Source organism: Astyanax mexicanus, chromosome 10, assembly GCF_023375975.1.
Source record: "Astyanax mexicanus isolate ESR-SI-001 chromosome 10, AstMex3_surface, whole genome shotgun sequence".
NCBI classification, from domain to species: Eukaryota; Metazoa; Chordata; class Actinopteri; order Characiformes; family Acestrorhamphidae; genus Astyanax; species Astyanax mexicanus.
The window spans coordinates 53,707,375-53,731,476 of NC_064417.1; the positions used below are offsets into that span (position 1 = coordinate 53,707,375).

Consider the following 24,102-nt stretch of genomic DNA (forward strand, 5'->3'; position numbering starts at 1 on the left):
ACAGCAGAATTCACGCTTTTAATCCCAGAAAAACAAACACTCTTATTTACCTTTTAAAAAGCCATTTAAATGTCTGGTTAAAGGGCCGATTTGCTGTTTTCTTCAGGTTTTGAGTTAAGCTCGGCGCTGACTCAGCCCTGCATTGTTTAATATCGCGATATTTATAGCAGAAAAAAGAACATTTGCAATATCATTTTTTTCTAGTATCGTGCAGCTCTAGTTTTATCAACACAGAATGAAATAACAGTGGAGGAGCCTTTATCTTTTGATAACCTTCAAACAGCGGTTGCGTCCCATTTGCCTTTATGTTGATTTAATGTACACTTATCGTCAATAACTGGAAAAACAAAATCTGGTGCAGACTAAGGTACTATCACTACAACTGGAGGGACTCCATCAGCAGCCGGAGTCCGAGAGAGTACAGTCGGTCATGCTCTCTGGTTATAATGAGTCCAATAGCATCCCATGCATTCTTATACAGGGACAGGTCTGGTGATGCAGATGGACATGATATAGTATCTTTGTCTTCATGGCAAGCTCTCAAAATAGGAGCAGTATGTGGACGAGCATTGGCCTGTTGAAATTTAACTGTCCATAGACCAGGAATTAGAAATGTTTACTGATTAACAGTGTCACAATATGCTGTGAAAGAAGCTGTTTTAACCATTTGTCCATGAAGGATAAATATAATCAATAGTATAAATAACACAATGCTCACTCGTAGCATTACTAGCTTGCTAATCCAGCAGATAGCTATATCAGTCATGCCCGAGATAAATACAATAATTTACTGTCAATATCTGTCAAACCTTACATTTCTTGAAATATCTATTTATTTATATTGCAAGGATTTTTTTTTTGTAAAACAGAGGAAAAAGGACTGAAAACTACTGTTATAAGGAATAATATACTGTATACTAATCTTAATAGTCCAGATTTGGTAGGTTAGTACACTGATTTGTGGACACGTATGACATGACATCGCATTTTGGGTTGTCTAGACCACAACACTAAATTTTGCTCTACAAGGGCCTTGTGTCCCCGTACGAGGACGTTATACTGTCACCTAGTGGTGGCAGAGGGGTTTAACATGTTAAAAGAACAGTAAATACAGTAAATGTGTGTGTGGTTTACTATATGTCTTTGTGTTGCTTCAGCAATTTAAATGAGCCATATTGCTCAAAGGGGCAAAACTGTTGTTTCTATTTTTGTTTTGCAAATCATTACTAAACGCGACTTCATTGTTCAGTGTTCTATTAAAATATAAAACTAAAGTCCTCACATGTGGACATCATTTTTCTGAGAAACTATATCATATAAAAAGATAATTCTTTTATAATTCGTTTTTACACTAATCAAGTGCCAATTAGCCAAAAAAGCAAAGAGAAATAAAAAATGCTCGGGTTTGGATGTTAGGAGGTTAAAATTCTAACCTGTTTTGTACTAACTGAAAGTGATAAAGCACTGCTTTATCCAATCAACTTCAGCAGAATCACAGTATTAAACCACTAGCCGCCCTCGCTCTCATCACAGTCACACAGACGAGATTCAGCAGTATTAGCTGCACGCCCAGCTGTCTCGATTAGAGCGAATTCATTCAGCTCACGCTCTGAGAGAGGGTGCCAGAGAGATTTCACGGATGGTATTGAGGATGGCAGACCTCCTCCGCCCACCGCTGAAGGAGACATGCCTCTGGAGGGCTTCACCCTCAGTTTAGTCCTTCAGCCTACTCAGCATGGATATGCCAATCTCCAATTCTTCACCTTAAACTCACGGCTAACTGCACCAGAAACCTTATTAATGAGGGGAAAAGCCAGTAATCGCTGTAGGACCAAGTCCTATCCTTCAGCACAAAGATCGCCGGTTTGAATCCTGTTCATGTAGCTTGCCATCGAGCACAGCTGTCCTTGCTCTCTCTGCGTGGGTACAGTACAGAAGATGGCGCTCTTCATTGCCCTTATCACTCTTAGGGTGATGTGGATCAGCACAAGGCTGCGTCTGTGAGCTGATGTATCAGAACCGAGTCTCTGCGCTGCGCTTTCCTCCGAGTGTTAGCGGTGTGATGCTACTCGGCAATGCTATAGCATCAGCAGCAGCTCAAAAAGAGGCGGAGTCTGACTTCACATGTTTCAGAGGAGGCGTGTGCTAAAAAAAAAAAAAATGTCAGAAATAATGTAAAATGAAATAAAAGTTTTACTGGTTGTGTAGAGAGCGAAAGAGAGGCAGCGTGCTGGAGGATGCCCTGCCCTCTTGCTGTGGAGATCAGCGCAGGCGCAGCAGCCACAACAAGCCAAATAAAAAAAAAAGTTCTGTATGCATTATCGAGACAAACACTATAAACTGTTCATGATGTTTGTATCCGATTGGATTTAAGAAGAAGAAGGGATTAAACATATGTTTCTGAAATGGTAATCTGACATTTGCATGACTGAAAATAAGTGAACTAAGTGAACTTGCCAATAGGGCTTTAACTGAGCTTAGAACTACTGCCCAGCAAAGCCCAGAACCCTTTTAGAATCAGTTTCTTTGATTTTGCTATTTATAGGTTTATGTTTGAGTAAAATAAACATTATTGTTTTATTCTATAAACTACAGACAACATTTAAAATAAAAATATATATTTAGAGCATTTATTTACAGAAAATGAGAAATGACTGAAATAATAAATAAAAATCAGTTTTTAAAAACATACTGGCTCTTTCACTTTAATCATAACGTATTATCTACTACCTTAAAACAAATTATAACATAAAAATATACAGTGAAATAATTGAGGTTATAAACTATACACACACACACACATGGTACAATAAGAGGATAAATAATTATCGTGTCTGGCCTAGTGTGCATGCTTCTTCTATATTTCACTTCTATATTTGACATTTCAACTAATGGTTTAAAAAAATGGTTGGCATTAGTTTTGTGATACATATTTATTGTCATTTCTTAATTTGATGAAGACAATAAGTTAAAAAATAAAATTTCAAATGTTTAAATTTCCATATCTGTATTATTGAGGCTGTTTTATACACATAAAACATAAGAAATGTCAATATATAACACATACAGTATGTGTGTGGTAATAATGTTGAGGTCAGTATGACAATACTTTCTCTAAATGTATAATAAATGTGTAATCTTTCTCTAAATGTTCCTTCACTTCAGGTTCTAATTTCACAACACAGTTCTTATAATACAGATATAATACTAATATAACATTATAATAATGCTATAACCGCTGATAATTCATCAAATAAACTTAAAGTAACTGGCAAATAAACTTTGCTAACAAGTTTATTTAAATGTAATTATAGTTATTTTCTAAATTACATTGCTTGGATCATTTTGATCCAGAGAATAAGAGGAGATATTAAATTTAGACATCAAAATCAATCAGTGTGTAAAACCAGTGATGAATGTTGATTATCTTGTCTTTTTATTTGTGTTTTAAAGTGCTACAAGACAACTTTTAACTTCTGTGCGATTCTCAAATTCTGAACAGCTGACAGACCATAAAATAAAGCTCACAAAAGCACTTACTGACAATAAAACAATAACAATAAAACACACAGACAGAGAGAGAGACACGCCCTGCCAGTCTGACTGCAGGTGTAGCTGCTGTTGCTGCTGCTTATTGCCGCGTCGTAAATATCACATTTACCTGCGTCTCTTAATCTCCCAGCTAACACTCGCGCTCTCGCGCTCTCGCGCACTCGCGCACTCTCTCACACAGTTCTCCACTCGACAATAAAACACCATTTCTAATGACAGGCGGCAGCAGCACAGGCAATAACCGCACTCTGCCAAATAAATAAAATAAAACAAATAACAAGCAGCCTCATAAGGACTACGGGGTTTCACTGCGTGAAAAATAGGGGAAGCAAATCTGCAATTACCGCATTACAGAGCTGTGAAATGAGGAAATATCGCCGTGCCCGTAACAGTATATATTTATAAAGATTATTACAGCCATTTGTGGGCTAGCATCGGTGGCGTAAGTGACAATAACAACATGAGCGGCTGCGAACGTCCCCGAAACAATAGTGACATTCTGTAATCTGGCGAGGACAAAGACACGAGCTTACAAAAGAAATCTGCCACACAGAATATAAAACTCAATACACAGACAATACACACACAATACATACGAGAAACCTTTTTCCAGGCTAAAGGGAATCACACTCTGCCTCATTCTCAGTGTGTCCAAACTTATGACTGGTACTGTACATTATAGTGCTGGGCGATATGGGAAGAATCACATATCACGATATGGAATTTTTTATATCGCGATAACGATATATATTTTGATATTCCACATTTAAGTATGTTTTCAGTTATTCTTCGAAAAAAAATGCTAAAATAATATCATTGCTTACTTTTTTCCAACTTTATTTCAAAGTGAAATTAAACCCAACTTTCACAAATGAGAATTACTTCCTTTTAGTGCAGCAATATATATATATATATATATATATATATCAAATGAAAACAGATGAGGTAGATGCAGTAGCTCATTTTTTCAAAAGAACAATGCGTTTTTTTGTGAAGATTACTTTATTATCACTTATATAAACCCAGTTTATGCAAAGTGACCACGCCAATACATTTAATCGTAGCCTACTTTATATATTAGCATGAATAATTGATGAAATTACTGTAGAAACGATAGGGATGATAGAAGGTAAATATAACGATACACACTTTTCACAATATCTTCCCCACAATATTTATCATTATATTGCACAGCACTAAAACATTATATGTTACACAACAACACAGTACACACAATAAACGCAATATATTATAACAGAGTGGAGAGAGGAAGAGATCGCACAGACAGAAATGAGAGATAATGTCTGTAATCCTGACGGCTGGTTATCTCTGCATTATCTCTCCTTTTTAAAACAGTATTTAAATATTCATTACACAGCTTTTCATTAGGGAGCACAGTACAGACTAAATAAACAAATTATTCTTTGTAAATAAAAAAATACTGATTTGTTTTGTAGTAGACCAAACTCTGAAAGTATTTTTTGCCATTTTCGGTTGCCAAATATTAAGTGCACACCTAGTTATAACTACAAGAATGAGATATACATTACCTAAAAACAGTGATCAGTGCTTTAAAAAAATCCTTAAGGTTGTTTATAAAAAAATACAGATTTATTCCGTATCAGACCAAACTTTGAAAGTATTTTTTGCCATTTTCGGTTGCCAAATATTAAGTGCACACCTAGTTATAACTACAACAATGAGATATACAGTACAAGCAAGCCAAAGCCAGATTTCATTTCCAAGCCAAAGGGAAACACACTCTGCCTTATTCTCAGTGTGTATCACTCTGTGTCTCACTCTCAATCAGCAGAAAGTGTTTTTCAGTAAGGGTTCGGGATGAGACGAAAGAGGAGGGGGGTCTAATTAAGTGATACATCCTCAGACAATGTTCTATCTGAGGGAAAATAATGAACACAATGACAGGCATTCGAATGCAGAACATTAGGATAAACAGATTAGATCACAGATTATGATGATTTCCCTGAAAACTATCTCTCATCCGCAGTGTAACAATATTTAAATGCTAATATAATAATAGTGTCTATGATCCATTGTGAAGAAAAAACAGCTTAAACGTGTGAAAAGCTTCAGCACTCTCATTTACATGCAGAAATGATTGTGAAATTGTGAGGGGAAAATACAGTGTAGAGTGTGTCATATCCACGCGAAAGACACTATTTGCTTAAACATGTATGTAAACAGCTCTGGAAAAAAATGAAGAGAGAATTTTGCTATTTATAGGTTTATGTTTGAGTAAAATGAACATTGTTGTTTTATTCTATAAACTACAGACAACATTTCTCCCAAAATCCCCCCAAAATATGGTTCAGAAGAGTTCAGAAATCAATATTTGGTGGAATAACCCTGGTTTTTAATCACAGTTTTTTTTTTCATGCATCTTGGCATCATGTTCTCCTCCACCAGTCTTACACACTGCTTTTGGATAACTTTATGCTGCTTTACTCCTGGTGTAAAAATTCAAGCTGAAGTTCAGTTTGGTGGTTTGATGGTTTGTGATCATCCATCTTCCTCTTGATTATATTCCAGAGGTTTTACATTTGGTAAAATCAAAGAAACTCATAATTTTTAAATGTATTTTTATTTTTTTTTCCAGAGCTGTATATATATATAAATACTGTAAATATAATACTGTAAGACATCTACACCGTAACATGAGAACATGGGTGTTCTACTGCAAAGATGTGAAAGAATAAGAAGAATAGTAAGAAGAAGAAGAAGAGTGTTAAAAGAGAAACAGTGTTAAAGAGCTGAAAGATTTCGAGATAATAAACAATATTAAAGTATCGTATTACTCACCACAACTTTGCTTCCAGTAATCTGCATGCAGCGGCCAGCGGAGGGAGTTAATGTGCAAAAAGACACAAACGGCACAAAATCATTAGTAGGCCAGTGTATCGTCCGCACTAGCAAGCTTCAGCATTAGTGCACTTATACACAGTTACACAGTTACACAATTACACAATTACACAGTTACACAATTACACAGTTACACAGTTACACAGTTACACAATTACACAGTTACACAGTTACACAGTTACACAGTTACACAATTACACAGTTACACAGTGACACAGTCATTATATTACACACAATACACACATTGCACACATTACACACATGTACAGTACCAGTTAAAAGAGGTACTCAGTGTTTTTTCAATATTTTGAAAATGTTCTGAATAGTAAATTAATATTAAAGTCATCCAAACTATACAGAAAAACTTGATTACTTGAATTTCTTGTCTCTTAATGTAAAGTTTGAGAGCATCAGTTAAAGTAAAGTAGTGAAGAGGTAGAGTTACAGGTATACAGTGAATAGTGAATATTTCAGTAATGTTCTAATCCAGATTACAGGGATCATACACCTTTCAACCAATAAATTTCCATGATTTCTTCATGACTTTTTGTAATGCCTTTAAGGCAAATTTTGGACATTATGGACAATAAAACAAAAATCAACTAAAATTATAACTTAAAATTGATTATAGTAGGCCTAAAATGAATCTGACACACAACCTTTAATAATAAATTTGGGTCAAATCCTCCACTGTGTAAGACTAAATTACATCTCAATTAACTCTGAGATGATGTATTTTTTACCTTAAAATGGATCTGTAGACCAAATTTCCAAGAATTTATCCAAAACTCCCTGTGTATTTTTATTTTTCCAAAATTTATCCAGGCCTGGAAATTGCTATTTTCAAATTCCATGAAATTTCCAGGTTTTTAAAAGGAAAAACCTACAAACCCTGATATTATGAGAAGCAAAAACTACTCAACAAGGTAAAGAAAAAAGTACTTTAAGTAAAAATGTCGAAGTTTCAAGAACTTTGAAAGTATCCTCAAGTGAAGTCACAAATAAGACCATCAAAAACGTTATAATGATGAAACTGGCACTCATCAGGACCGCCCCAGGAAAGGAAAGGAAGCGCGAGAGTTTCCTCTGTTGTACAGGATGAGTTTATCAGAGTTTTCAGCCTCAGAAACCACAAGTTAACAAACAGCTCCCCAGATAAGAGTATCTAAATACTTCACATTATTTTGGTTTGTTTAACACTGTTTTTAAGTTACTACATGATTCATTATGTGTTCCTTCATAATCTGATAGATCACTTTACTATTTATTTACTATGGAGGAAAAAAAAATGATTAAAAGAGAAGGTGTCCAATCTTTTAACTGGTACTGTACACAATACCAATGTTACACAACACAATACACACAATACACTATAACAGAGTGGAGAGAGAAAGAGATCACACAGACAGAAATAATGAGAGATAATGTCTGTAATACTGATGGCTGGTTATCTCTGCATTATCTCTCCTTTCAAAACAGTATTTAAATATTAATTACACAGCTTTCCATTAGGGATGCACCAAAATAACATTCAGACGAAAGTAGGGCTGCAATGATTGTCGATTTAATCGACTATGTCGATTATAAAAATGTTAATTGTCGACTAATCGCTAATTTGCGTCCAAACACAACAGATAACACATCTTCTCACTAAATACCAGCACTTTTGAACATTTGAATGACATTTACATGTTCTGGAGATTTTTATGGCACTTAAATCTGTTCATGTTTAGCTGTTTCTATAGTTTTGAACTGATAGAAAAACCGAGAAACAAGAGCCATACCCACAGCAAGCAAATTTTTTTTTTTTTTACATTACATTACATTACATTACATTATGTTTGGCAGACGCTTTTGTCCAAAGCGACTTACAATAGTCAAGTACAATGTAAAATGAGTTTAAAGGTAAAACATCTTTGGATAGGGATAAAAGGAGGTCAAAGGGGAATAATAGGATAGAGGAGTGAAGGAGGGGAAGAAGGAAATGAGGTTAGAAGTAGTTAGTGTGTTAGAGGTGTTAGGAGAGTAAGTGCTCTTTGAAGAGCTCAGTCTTCAGGAGTTTATTAAAGATAGTGAGAGATTCTCCTGATCTGGTAGTGGAAGGTAGTTAGTTAGAGGTGTTAGGAGAGTAAGTACTCTTTGAAGAGCTCTGTCTTCAGGAGTTTATTAAAGATAGCGAGAGATTCTCCTGATCTGGTAGTAGAAGGTAGTTAGTTAGAGGTGTTAGGAGAGTAAGTGCTCTTTGAAGAGCTCTGTCTTCAGGAGTTTATTAAAGATAGTGAGAGATTCTCCTGATCTGGTAGTAGAGGGTAGTTAGTTAGAGGTGTTAGGAGAGTAAGTGCTCTTTGAAGAGCTCTGTCTTCAGGAGTTTATTAAAGATAGTGAGAGATTCTCCTGATCTGGTAGTAGAGGGTAGTTAGTTAGAGGTGTTAGGAGAGTAAGTGCTCTTTGAAGAGCTCTGTCTTCAGGAGTTTATTAAAGATAGTGAGAGATTCTCCTGATCTGGTAGTGGAAGGTAGTTTGTTCCACCATTGGGGAACTCTGTATGAGAACAGTCTGGATTGCTTTGTGTGAGTGTTTGTTTGGTAAAGCGAGGCGACGTTCATTGGAGGAGCGCAGCGGCCGGGAGGTAGCGTAAGCCTTCAGGAGTGAGTGCAGGTAGGAAGGAGCTGTTCTGTATCACCTTGTAGGCGATTGTAAGAGCTTTGAATTTGATGCAATATGAACAGAATGGCAGAAATAATCACTGACTAATCGATTTTTTTTTAGAGAAATAATCAGCAGATTAGTCAAACATCAAAATAATCATTAGTTGCAGCCAATATGGACAATAAAACCAAAAATCAACTAAAATTATAATTTAAAATTGATTATAGTAGAATCTGACACACAATCTTAAATAATAAAATGTGGGTCAAATCCTCCATTGTGTAAGACTAAATTACTGAATTAACTCTGAAAAGATGTATTTTTTACCTTAAAATAGATTACTCAACTAGACAAATAATCATTAGTTGCAGCCCTAGACAAAAGCAAACAAAATTAAACTTTTTGGCCAAGAGCAGTATACCCAACAGTGACCGGTGCTTAAAACATTATTAAATTATTATCTGTTAATGAAAAAAAAATACTGATTTATTTTGTATCAGACCAAACTCTGAAAGTATTTTTTGCCATTTTCGGTTGCCAAATATTAAGTGCATCCCTAGTTATAACTACAACAATGAGATATACAGTACAAGCAAGCCAAGGCCAGATTTCATTTAATCTCCTGTGAAACCAATTAGCAAAACGATATTTATTCTTTTTCAGTTGACATTAAAAGCAAGGATAGAGACTTCTCTAACAGAACAGGTAGCAGAACTGCTAATAAATGCGGTGATTGTGAATTATTTTTTACAGCCTCATCAAAAGAACAGACATTATCTCAAAATCTCATAAAATTCACAGTCAGGGAGGATACTGCGAAGGAGTTGAATCATTTTATTTTTCAAATTTTATTGACTAAAAGTGTCCAGTTTAGTAAAGCATCAGTCAAAATAAATTGTAAATAATTTAATTAGTGTGTAAAGCATGCTTTGGCACATTCAACTGCAAAGAGTCAAAGAGAAAAACTATGGCTGTGTCCCAATTACACACTAAACACTATAAAGGTATAGACTATATACTAATATTAATAGTGTGGGTTTAGCAGGTTAGTACACAAGGGGCCCTATCTTACACCCTGTGTAATGCGAGTCGCGATGATCATTGCTATCTTACACCCCACCAACAGTCTATTTTCACTCCTTCCTCCTGCCTGGTTTAAACAGCAGCAGATCTTCTGAATATATCTACACTGATGGGCGTGGTGTTCTGGAAATGAGGTGTGTTCAGGTACATTTCTGGAGTTTTATCTTGTTTATCTTGGTAACAGAAAACACAGGAGCTCCACTGACTGAATACAACCTAGACAGACGGCAACAGTCAGACGTTCATCGCTATCTTGGTGCATAACCAAAAAATATACATCTCCGCTTGTTATGCACACATGGACACTGCGCTGTTAAAATAGCAATCCACCAGTAATGAGCAAGTCACGCTGGTTTATTTCACGCAACGCCCAAAATTAACCACAACCATGATTAATTAAGAGAATTAGAACATGCTTTTTACGCATTACGAACTGTGCAAGGCATACTTTTCCTGTCGTTATAATAGCAAAGACACACTGACACGTCCTTAATCAAGCTGCACGGTGCATGGTTCGCCTACAGATCACTAAAACCGGTAGTAATAGGAAGTGGTAAAGCATTGCTCTACTGACATACATAACTGCAAGGCTGCTTTATTCTGGAATATTCAAGCATACTCAACTTTTAAGTTATATACACACTTTTATCTATACTACACAAATCATACTCAAACATTAGCTAGTGTTAGAAATCAGTACATAATTTGGACTTATGCTATGATCTTTATCTTTAGAGTTCAAGAAATTCCTAAACAATGCAGAAACACTAAAGTTTTTCACTGTACATCACTAAATACTAAAAGTAAAAAGTGCAGATTATTTGAAAGCCTTCTGCTAAGCCCTGTTAGTAGTGTGGAAATGGAGGACAAGGTTAGAAGAAAAACAAAGCAAGAAAGAAAACAGAACCAATCTCTCTCATTAGAAACAATAATATATGTATGTCATAAATGAACAAATTAATAAATGAGATCATAATTAGAAAAATTCTGTTCTCCCATAAATCTCCTTCTATTAGACAAACAGATTTTGTAATCTATACTATGTATTTTATGTGACACAATACCTGGGAATTAGAAGTGATCATTATATAATTAATACTAAGGAAAGTGTTTTTCAAGACTACAGTGGTTTCTTTTGATTTTATTTTTATTTTTTAATAAGAATTTTTTAATAAGACTTCAAACGTTTGCCTATACATAATGTTTAAAATATAGTGGCTTTAACCTGATGCAGATGTAACAGATGTGTTTTATTTTTAATAAGAAATGTTCCACTGTTCTACAGATATGTAGTAGTTGCATTGTATTTCTGGTTTATGTTAGGTGATTAGAGCTGATTAAATCATGTGTATTCAGTGTAAAACTCAAAGCACAGCTTTCTCCTCCAGCTCCGCTGTGCACGCAGCTACCGTAATACACAGTTTAGATGCGCACTCAAACTTTCACACAGAGTCATCTTTTTCTCCAACAAATTTGTACCTTTTGTCTTGATTTATATCTGTTAACATGCTTTATGTACTTTTATTTATTTTTTAAAAAATCAAGGAGATTTTTGATTTTTAGGTGCTCCTCAGGTACACGCAGTGCGTGATCCACACGGGGGAGCTCTGGCACTACTAGCTCTTAATAAGGATACTGTTCATAAAGGATCATGAAGGACCCGTCTCATCCAAGCCACTCCCTGTTCTCACAGCTGCCGAGTGGAAGGAGGCTCAGAAGCTTGAAGATCAGAACCAGCCGGTTCCGAGACAGCTTCTTCCCCCAGGCGACCAGGCTGTGGAACAGCCAGTAGAACAGTGTTCTGCCCAACCCACCCCACAGACACCCATACAAACTCTGCACCCTGCACTTACTTTACACTGCATCTATCAGACTTTCCCATATTATACAGCATTTTGCCTCCTGTACTTTACACTCAACTCATTCCTTACCTGCACTTACTCATAATTATTCTGTCACCTACTGGACTATTTCCTCACTTCCACACAAACACACACTCTAGATATCTGCATATCTACATCTGTGCAATATTTGTTCTGTGCATTATTTGTCTAAAGTGTAAGTTATTATGTGTATTATTGAGTATAATGTGCATATTATTTATACTGTAAAGCTATCTGTATGTCTTATTTTATATTAGATTTTATATTAGATTTTTATATTTTATGTTAGATTTTATTTTAGATTATTCTTCTTGTAAATATTCTTCTCTGCACTTTGGTGGGAATCTGCACCCAGGTTTTTCACTCACATGTACACCTGTACTCCGTGAGGTGACGATAAATATCTTGAATTACAGATCCAAATGCTTTCTAAATAATTCAATATTCAGCTACTTAAACTGTACATCCTGCGATGTGACTATTATGCCTGAACACATAGTAATGACGATGCTTAAACAATATATTGTGCAACCCTAGCACATTACATGTTATTACATTGTGATTATGATGCTGAAACGATATACTGTGCAGCAGCCCTGACTACAACAATAGCATACATTACATTAAAACTGCTCACACACATTTCCACACACACAGTGTGCGCTAAAGGCCGGTTATAGCTTATGTGAGGAGTGATTTATGGCAGAGTGTGGCTCCTCCGGTGTTCTGGCGGTGCCTAACCTCAGGAGGACCTTCTTCATAAAGAGAATAGAGAGAATCCGTCCGAGAGCCGGGGATTACCCGGCGCGGCGGCGGCGGCGGCTCGGCAGATTTTACAGGTTTACGGTGATGAAAGAGTCATGTTCCAGATTTCTGAGCACTCACTGTGACGCATACCAAATTCTAATGAAAACTTGATCCCCACGCTGCATAAAAGGCCTGGATAGCGCAATACAACACCAGAGGTCTGATAAGCACCCAGAAAAAAGGTGGGGGGGGACGGAGGGGGGGATAAATGAATAAAAGAGATAAAGGAGGAAGCAATCAAAGACGTGGGGCTTTAGCAGAAGAGGCAGAGAGAAGATCAGGTTAAGCTCATTATTCCGGAGTGTTCTGAGGAATGTCATATGTTTCATCCCTATTCTCTCCTACACACACACACACACACACACACACACACACACAGACACACACATGTGCATGCACACACACACAAAATACAAGCCGTCCAAGAATTTATGGAACACTTACAGATTTGGCGGTGGCGGAGATGTACTGCACCACCATCTCCCGCTTAGTGCTCAGGTCCTTTCCACGCAGCGGGGCCTTCCGGTCCTCATTCAGGTTCATATCCTCCTGTAAAACACACACACACACACACACACAATATAAGAAAATATAGATATATCAAAGTATCGCAATATGTTGTTTTGCAAAGGTCTTCAAAAATCCAGTATTGAAGAAATAGGTGGCTCTGCAATGCTAAAATCTTCCTGCTGTTCTATAATTAAAATTTAACCTTTTCCCTTGATTGCAATATTTGATGTATTACCTAAAGACTCTACTGTTCCAGCTGTTTATTCTGATTTTTTGCTTTTTGTACACTTTGTTAGCTAGACATCTTATTCTGATTCAGTGAAAAAAAGCTCCACTCCATCTTTATTTTTTGAGCGTTGGCTTAATGACGATGCTTTGTTGCTCTTTTTGGAAAAAACTAGACACACACTTAAAGGTAATACACATAAATACACGTAAATGGGTGAGGGAGAGTACTTGGGTTAGGTAATTAACGGTAATTAATAAATAATATAAACAACTGTAAATATCTGCCCTGTATTCTTTCTCCATCTTGCTTAACCAATAAATAGAATGGTCTAAAACAATGTGCAATTCGGTGTCAGAAGTGGTTCATATTGTGTTGTGTTTATTGAAAACCCCACCCACTACAAAGCAGTGCTTTACAGTGTTGTCTTGATTAAACAAAACAAAAAGTACACTTTGCTTAAAAACTGTATAAATATGATTTTGCCAAGTTTTCCTAAAATTAAAAAACAGCTTGAAACAAATGCAATATATTACCTTGATTACAGTTTTGCAATATATTAAATGTACTGAATTGTAACCCCTGTATTGTGCTATGATCGTATCACCACATTTTTTATCATAAATCAAATGCAACAACTGGCTGAATAACACATACATTGCAGGTTTCTGATTAAATCTGACATTTCTTTTCTTATTCAAACGCTGAAAGTGCTTTAGTGCTTTTTTGCATTTATCAGCCAAATATTTTTAATTGCCAAATATTTGGTACAACCCTAATACATTTAAAACAACTTCAAACAACATATAAAAGATGACATTATTCTTGTCTACACATTATTGCATAAAATATGTATGGGCTGTCAAGAAACATAATGTCAAGAATTACTACTAATATTAAAAATCTGTGTCTTATTTTTAAAATATTAATACTGATATGTTAACATTGTACTTTGGTAAGTTTTTTATTATATTGTATTGTACATAGCCATTTCTCTAGAGAATATTGATGTCAATTATATAATTTTTGTTATCATATCGCTCAGCTCTAAAATGAGGAAATTTACTTTATGAGCAAAAACATGCAACAGAACTGTAATGACACTAATAATCATCAGAGAACAGCAGAACAGAGCAGAGCTGTGAGGATGTGGGGTGAATGCATATGAAGATTCATACACAGTCCTGTAGCAGGAGCCAATCAGCAGAGGACAGGGAGCAGTGATGGCCCCATTACCATCAGACAGACAGCGAGCGTCCCGAACCGAACACTCTAGCTCTAATATTTCAGCATATTTATTTAATTCTAACTTCTCTGCTCAACAAAAGGTCCTATACCATCACCATAACCAGAGAAATATTTAAGATATTACCCCCAACACAAACACACTGTGCAAATATAACAAAGAGCAATCTGCAGCCAAATCCACAGCCCTGCTCTGGAGCTCTGCTGCCCTCTAGTGCGGCAAAAACTGCAGGACCCTTTCTTCTGTTTGAAGAAGATGAACTGATGCTCATCAGAAACTATAAAAGAGGAATATTAGTATCCAATTCTGGACAATAATGCTAAAAGGTTACCTGGCTAAAGTGGCAAAAGTAGTGCTTTAATATATATTAGAGACACTTATCATATCTATCATATACACTGTACAACAGCTCTTCTCTGTGTTGGTGTTCTGTCGAATTGTCCTACCTTGTCAAACCGTGCTGCCCTAAAGTATATTTAAGTGTAAAAATACAAAAGAAGCACTATTGTAGGACATGTACCCAGTGAAATTCCAGTAGATGTACGTTATTAGATTTGGATTGCATAAATCATTGTATCATGGCAAAGTTATCTCAAAAAAGCTCACTACAAACTGCTTTTGTATTTATTAATAATAATAATTGTAATTATTAGTTTCCATCAGAGGTGGAAAAAGTACAGAAAAATTGTAATTAAGTAAAAGTACCTTTACTTTGCTAAAATTTTACTCAAGTAAAAATACCCATCTAAAAATCTACTCGAGTAAAAGTAAAAATGTACTCAATTTAAAATTTACTTTGAGTAAAAGTTATAGTTACTTTTATTTATTTGATGTAAAAAAAAAAGTACAAATCATAAATTAAATAATTATTAAATTAAATAATTTGGACCTTTCAGGCAGTATTTGTTCAGACCACCCCATACATTTTTTTTTTTTAAAACAAGTGACATAGGTTTCTATGATCCATTTTTTTTCTTTACTGTTAAAAGTTATGGTCATATATGTGACTATAAATTGTATTTTTATAGTTTTACAGTTCATTATTATTTTTTAATTTGCCATTACTATGCTTTAACTGATATTTACATGTTCCCAGTAAAAACTTAAGGAAATATAATTAAAAACATGAAATTATACAAAAAAAACTGTTGGTGGGCGCATGCGCAGTGCCGTAAAGAAGCACATATCAATGAGTAGCATAACTCACAGCTGATTCACACAGCGTCTCTCCCGCTAACCATAATAAAACACTGTTGGGAAAAATTCAGCTGCGCTACCATGGAGAACAAAAATATATATATATATATATTTTTTTATTCAAACAATTTTTTTTTTCCCAGCATTTTATTTTTTACTCAGTAAGGACGAGTTTTCCAAAGTAGCGAAGTAAATTACTTGTGTCAAAAGGAACTTGAGTAAAAGTAAAATTACCTAATTTAAAAACTACCTTAAAAATGACAAATTACTCATAAAATCTGATTTCCATTTACACTTTTGTGTAATGACAGTGTGTCCAGGTTGTTTAATGCACTTAACCCCCCCTAAAACAGATTAATTATAAATAAAAAACACAAGAAATAATTAAATTGTGTAGGTCAGCGCATACGCAGTACCTTTGGGAAGCATGTATCGATGGGTAGGACAATTCGACAGAACACCTCAACTTAATTTATACACTGAATTAACAGGACATGCTCTATGAGCACCGGCTGGACATTAACATCTCCTCATATCACCATCACTTTCACTTTGTTTCACACCTGTACATATAATTAAGCTTATGCATCAATGTTGCACACTTTATTAATTTTATTTTTATATTTTTTATATTTTATATTCTGTAGTAATATTAGGGTTAATAGTAATAGTATCACTATTACTACTGGTTTAGATTTTCCTGTAGTGGAATTCATTACTGCACAACTACCTGTTGTACAAAAGCAGTTTGTAATGAGCTTTATTTGACATAACTTTGCCATGATACAATGATTTATTGGTTTATTCTCTCGCTATCTTTAATTAACTCCTGAAGACAGAGCTCTTCAAAGAGCTCTTACTCTCCTAACACCTCTAACTAACTACCTTCTACTACCAGATCAGGAGAATCTCTCGCTATCTTTAATAAACTCCTGAAGACAGAGCTCTTCAAAGAGCTCTTACTCTCCTAACACCTCTAACTAACTACCTTCTACTACCAGATCAGGAGAATCTCTCACTATCTTTAATAAACTCCTGAAGACTGAGCTCTTCAAAGAGCACTTACTCTCCTAACACCTCTAACTAACTACCTTCTACTTAATATTTATGCTTTTTACCTACCTCTTATATCTGCACATCATTCGTTTCCTCTTAGTTGCTTTTTTATATATATTTTTTGTTTATTATATATATTTTATCTTTATAAATGTTATATAGCCTATATCTCTCATTCTATTTATGATAATTTTTTGCTTCTATTGTAATTGTGCTGCTGTAATACCTGACTTTCCCCCTGGGATTAATAAAGTCACCTATCTGTCTATCTGTCTATCTGTCTATCTGTCTTTCTGTCTTTCTGTCTTTCAGTCTTTCTGTCTGTCTGCCTGTTTGTCTAACTAACTAACTAACTAACTAGAAAAAAAAGACACAGAAACACAGAGAACTCTGTAACTATTAAAAGTAGAAGAGAAACTGGAGAAATCTGCTACAGGAAGACGTCTGGCTGACCCATATGGAAACAGCAGCTTTAGCCTTTAGCTCAGATTAACATGATTAAAGACTGAGTCTCAGTTTCAGCAGAGAAGTTTTTTTAAATTTAGAATGGCTGCTTATCTGCTCTCAATTATCAATTAATTGAAATAAATATTTAGGAGAAAAATACTGAATTCAATAAAAAATACTGATGATGATAAAAAATATGGTGGTGATTGTTTTATTTCATGCTATGCCCAAAACACACTCATGATTAATTAAGAGAATTAGTACATGACTTTTGCATGTTTTAAGCTACGCAAAGTGTACTTTTCTCACTGTTACGATAGCAAAGACCTAAATCCTAAATCAAGCTGCACTGGGCACGGTGGACAGCTCACTTATAGATCCCTAAAATAGGGATTTTTTCTGACATAATGACAATTTGTGTTTATTTTTTATTATTTTTAAAATTTGCCAAGTCCTACTTCTGAGTTTTTACCCAAATCAAGGCAAAACAAACAGCAATTCTGCTTGCATCCTCTGAAAAAACAGAAGCAGTCCGTTTCCGGTTAGACTACAGAGTGAAATGCATTGTTTCAGGGTCTGAAAGCGGAATGAAAGTGGGATGAAAGCAGGATGTGGAGAGGTCAGGGGTGAATGCATTCTCTGGGAATCTACTGAGGGTACCGTCTGACCTCCGATACCTTCTGACCTTCTCCTGTCTCTGTCTGAATCTTAATAGAGCTGAATAAATGTCTGTGTACAGGTTCAGTGTTACGAGTTTCTACTGAACACATCCTCTTTAACTTAAAATCATGTGATATAAAGCTACACAAATATACGCTCAAAGCTGAAATTATTTGTTTTTTGTTCTAGGTTTATATATAAGCTAAACAGCTGTTTATATAATAATTTTCGAATTGTTTAATACGTCTGAATTTGGAGAAGGTATTCACACTTGTCACTAATAATCGATAGAGATAATTACTGAAAATACTAACTTGAAAATTACAGCAAGTATGCATATCTTCACTGTCCAATGAAAAACACTTTTCTCCATTTTTGTCAATTTTTAATTTACTGCATGGTTTGAACAGACAAACTGTCTCTTACACTGTGCCAAAATTTCTTGATGAACAGACCAATAGAAACTTATCAAAATGACCTGAAATAAACTATTTTTACATTGACTTCCATTGAAAGTTTACAAGGTTTTTGAGATAAGTGTTTTTCATTGGACAGAGACGATATGCACCATTGTGTCAGTAATGGGTGCAAATGAATATAACTGAATGCACAGAAGTATAAATCACAGAGATGCGGTCATAGGTTGCCAGGTCTGTTTAGAACCATTCCTAAGGGGAATCTGAGGTCATGAGAAAAGTTGCTGGGTTTATGCTTAAAAAGACTGACACCTTATACAAGATGATTACACTGTGCCAAAATTTCTTGATGAATTAACCAACAGAAACTCTTAAAAATGACCTAAAAAAACTCTCTTTACATTGAATTCCATTGAAACTTTACAAGGTTTTTTCTCTCTCCTGTAAAGTTGCTGTTTTTCATTGGACAGTGATGATATGCACCACTGTGTCAGTAATGGGTGCAAATGAATATAATTGAATGCACAAAAGTATAAATCATAGCAATAGGCAATCATAGGTTGCCAGATCTGTATAGAACTATTACTGGGAGGATTCTGAGGTCATGAGAAAAGTTGCTGGGTTTATGGTTAAAAGGACTGACATCTATTACAAGATGATTACTTACATATCTAAATATTAATATATTAAATACATATTACATATCTAAAAATTCACCTGCACTTTTGCTTTTTGTCAGTTGTTGGGTAATGTGTATATCTGTACATTACATTACTATGTAGCTGTCAGCTTAGTGCGGGTTTTTAGTGATACTAAAATTAAAGATTTGTGGTTAAAAATCATGTCACCATTACTCAAAAGATTTCTATTGCAATATATATAGAATCTAAATTAATGTTCAGCCCAAACTGTAAACTGATCTCCCTCGAACACCAAGCACATTATTAAATAGAGTACAGTATATCCCACTATATTCTTCTATAGATCTGTAATAGATTTATACATTACTGACTCCACAGGTTAAAGAAGGCTGAAGAATGCAGTTTACACTGTTCCTGAATTACAGTATTACAGGATCATGTGCCACAGAAACAGCACTCACCATCATCTTCTCAAACAGGTCTACAATCTCCTTCTCAGAGAGGTTCATGGAGCGCTCGTCGAAGAGAGGCTGGGGTACGGGGAGCTCCGACTGGATGGAGATGGGGTCCGTGGGGTGCTGGATCACAGGCTTCTCCTTCTTTATGCCCTGTTTCCGAAAACTCGTGATCCTGTCCCGCTGTAGAGGCAAAGAGCTTTATTAAAACTTCAACAAACAAGCATGTGAATGGTTTCTGATTTATTTAAACAAAAATAAATGCAACCACCTTCCACCCAAAATTATTTGATGTAACAGATGCTGTAAAATCCATTATACAATCTAAACACAAATTAATACACAATTAATGGTGTGTTCACACCATAAAGAACTTCACTACATCCTGTAAAGTTTGTAAAATTGCATCCGGGAGCGGCATGTTTTCAATTTGGCAAGAGTTTTGTCAAAGTTTTGTGCTGTATACTTTCTCCCTGACAGAATCCGAAAGCAACATTTCACAATACACAGCAGGATTAGCCAGCAGACTTTGTCTGAGTGAGGGATCTGTAACTACTGTCCATGGCAAATCAGCAGATAAGGGAGCTCGGCTACTCTGCGCCACACGCTGCCTAGGTAAGTCGCCATTTAGCACAAGCTAACCAGTGGAAACGCTCAGCATAAACATGGTGCGTGGCCAGCAACAGCTTATCTGCATAAAAGTGACAGAGCCCTTAAACGGCTTATTCTGAAAGGGACTGAATCTGGCAAGAATAAGATCTGATAAGATCTCTTTGTGCAAAGTGATTTTGTGCAAAAAAAAAACATGTTTTGTAAAGCCCATAGACCTATTTTTAGTGGAGTTAGAATAAGGACAATTTGTCTCCTTTAAGACTGTAACAAACACATGAGTCTGGTCCAGACTTTCAGGTGTGAAAATGCATAAAGACCATCTCTTTTGGTTGAACCAGATTTTGCTCCTTTGGTCCAGACTGTGGTTTGCGGCTGTCTTCAACAGAAAGGAAATAAAACAGAACATTTGCTGTTAAAATGACTTACCTCACTTACCTGCACCGTTTATTTATATATATATTTTTTTACATTTTAACCTACCTACTGTTTGTTCTTCATAGACAGACTTGCAGAACAAACGCGTACAATAACACAATCATATTTTTATCATCATGTGCACAGCAACATTACTAATACTACTTATGAGAACGACGACAAAAACAAACACACGAAAATTACCAATGACGGTATCATGACAACAGGGGTAAGTTTGAGATTAAAGAATTAAAGTTTGAAGTTATACATCACAGAAAAGGAGTTATGTCGTGTCTGCTAGCATTTCTGTCTCTTAGTTGCTAGTTCAAAGCAACAGCAGACCATGCACCAGTCACTGTTAGTCTGTCATTTGTGAACATAGGTCTTAGGGAGGTGAGCATGCAATGGATGGATTACACGAAAACAAAGAAAAATCACACTTTGTTGTAAAAATGAAACTGATGGAGAAAGAGCGCAAAGCAAAACACGTGAAAATGACTGGGGCGGTCAGGCATATCCAAAAGCGCTGACATACAGCATTACGTTATTCCACACTGTGCACCAACAGCACATTGACCCCACAAGAACTTTGTACTGATTGACAGTAACAGGGTTGGCAGCAAGGTCATAAAACTGTCTTTTCACGTGTTTTGACTTTGATCTCTCCACCGACCGCTTCAGTTTTACAAAGCCGGGACAACCGGCGAAGAGATGGAGAAAAGTGTGAAGAATGAAAGCGAACACAACATGAAAAACAAACACCTTACCATGTCATCAGCCAATGTTTTTATATGTATGTTCTGTTGAAGGGAAGGGAAACCACAAATATGAGGGCTAACGTGTAATCACCATTGTGTGTATGCACTTTCATAGAGATGCATACACAAACATACACACATACTGTACACAGTCAGCCATATAAAAGCATGCAAATGGCCGGAACATATACCCATCAAAAACTTATCATATAAGGTTAAACCAGACAAGGGTTGTCTGCTTCGTAGCTACAACATATGGACAAAAGTATTGGGACACCTGCACATTTGTTGTTTCATCTGGGTATAAAAAAAAAGTTAAATAAAAAATTAAAGTAGTTTATTCTGCTTTTATTGTAGTAAATCTCTTTCTACTGTCCAAAAGAGAAGGTTCTCTACTAGATATTGCTGCTTACATTGCTGTGATGATATGATTGCATGCATTCATCAAGAACTATAGTGTTGGTGAGGACGGGATTAAGAATGCACCCATATAGGAATTATCTGATAGATACTGATGTAGTTTTTAACTTACAGAGAGAGAGTACACACGTCAGTCTAACATTAGTAACAAATAAATTTTTTATATACCTTACATTTTAGCCTTAAATCAATTAATGGTTTCTACTGAAAAATTAGTTTTCCTTTTTTTAAGTTTTACATTTACTTAGCCAGCTGCTTACAGCTTTAAACCCATTTTTAAATAATGTAAAGAAGCTGAATGCAGCACTTACTAGAAGGGTGTCCACAAATATTTTGCCATATAGTGTATGTACTGGTATGCTGTATGCAACAGCATGTCAAAGCAGATGAAGTGGATAAACCAAAAACTGCAGGGTGCCTAAAAGTTGTGCATGTATTTTTTGTTGTAAATTTACTTTTTTTTGAACATCCAACAAAAACAAAAACAACCACAACTACAGGAAACTTGAGATCTCCCATAAGCAGCGGAATTCTTATTATGGATATGGATATAGTCTCCTTGTTCCCACAAAATCATCAATAATGTAAAAAAATAAATAAAAAGATAAATATGCCACCCTGCAAAAAGCATCTTAAGCATTAGCTAAGCTGTAGTAACTATTTGTCAATGGTTTTAAACTTTTAAAGGAATGTGCGGTTTATTGTATTAACAAATGATTCTATATTTATGTCGATTCTGAATCATCTCATCCTACGTTATTTTAAAACAGAAATATTATAGTTAATATAAGTTTAGTTACCTAGTCTACAGGGTCACAGACTAAGCTAATATTGACAACACTTATTAATAATAATTAATCTATTAATAAATGTTAAACCACATATATGACAAAACAAATACAAAATAAACACTACTCTGAAATAGTAAAAGACAAACTCTGATTAGTATTAAGCTTAAAATTCTGACTGTACTTCAACTTGGGCCTAGTGACTGCTGCTGAAAGAACAAAACTGAGGATTTCTGAGGAAAATTTTTGGTTTTGTAGCTGCTCGCTAAACTAACATTAGCTTAGCTAGGTTGGCTTAGCTACAGATACAAAAAGAAGATTTCACACAGCTTAGAGCAGCTGAATGACTAACTAGCTAACTAGCTAGCTAGCTTAGCGCACCTTAGCTTAGCATAGCGAAACTTCTCTAGTTACCTAGCATGATAACATTCTGCTTACCACAGAACAAATGCTAACTAAGTAAATTCCAACTTACAAACATTTAGAAGAGAAAAAACAGGTCTAGTGAATGGATGGACAGAACACTAAAATTATATTTTTTTCTGTGGGAAATTGTGGGCTCTGTAGACACTCGCTAAGCTAACACTCGTCCACTTTAGCTTAGCGTATCTTAACATAGCGTAGCTTATCTAGCTAGCATGATAACATTCTGCTTACCACAGGACAAATTCTGACTGACTAAAATTCCAACCTACAAACATTTAGAAGAAAAAAACTCTTCTCAGGTCTAGCAACTGTTGCTGAAAGAACACAATGCTGAAATAATTATTCTTTTATGTGGAAAATTGGTTCTGTAGCCACTCGCTAAGCTAACACTCACTCACTTTAGTTTAACTAGCTCAGCGTAGATTAACATAGTTTAGCGTAGCTTAATTTAGCTTAGCATAGCTTAGTTTATCTAGCTAGAATGTTAACATTCTGCTTACCACAGAACAAATTCTGACTGACTAAATTCCAACTTACAAACATTAAAAAGACAATACCTCAGGTCGAGTAACTGCTGCTGGAATTACAGAATGCTGATATATATATATATATATATATATATATATATATATATATATATATATATATATATATATATATATATATATATATATATATATATATTCTGTGTTAAATTGGTTCTGTAACCCCTCGCTAAACTAGCTTAGCTAGTTTAGTGTATCTTAACTTAGCTTAGCACAGCTTAACTTATCTTAGTGTAGCAAATTCTGACTGATTTAACTTCAACTTATTAACATTTAGAAGAGAATAACTTCTCAGGTCTGGTAACTGTTGCTGAAAGGACAAAATGCTGAAATATTTTTTTTTTATGTGAGAAATTGGTTTTGTAGCCACTCGCTAAGCTAACACTTACTCACTTTAGTTTAGCTTAGCTTAATTTAGCTTAGCTATCTAT

The 24,102-nt window shown here is 35.3% G+C and overlaps 1 protein-coding gene across 5 annotated transcripts in view; it reads right to left on the reverse strand.

The window, feature by feature from the left end:
- Positions 1-24,102, reverse strand: part of diaph2 (diaphanous-related formin 2) — an 877,667-nt gene that overhangs the window by 833,930 nt on the left and 19,635 nt on the right. For 3 of the 5 annotated variants that reach the window (XM_049484129.1, XM_049484128.1, XM_022683639.2), the window contains exons 3-6: positions 21,502-21,534; positions 19,715-19,891; positions 13,299-13,403; positions 6,373-6,393 (exon numbers count right to left, since the gene is read on the reverse strand). In XM_049484129.1, coding sequence (XP_049340086.1) covers positions 6,373-6,393; positions 13,299-13,403; positions 19,715-19,891; positions 21,502-21,534 — 336 coding nt within the window. The remainder of the gene's footprint in view (positions 1-6,372; positions 6,394-13,298; positions 13,404-19,714; positions 19,892-21,501; positions 21,535-24,102) is intronic. The other 2 variants (XM_022683643.2, XM_022683642.2) reach the window with 2 other exon arrangements.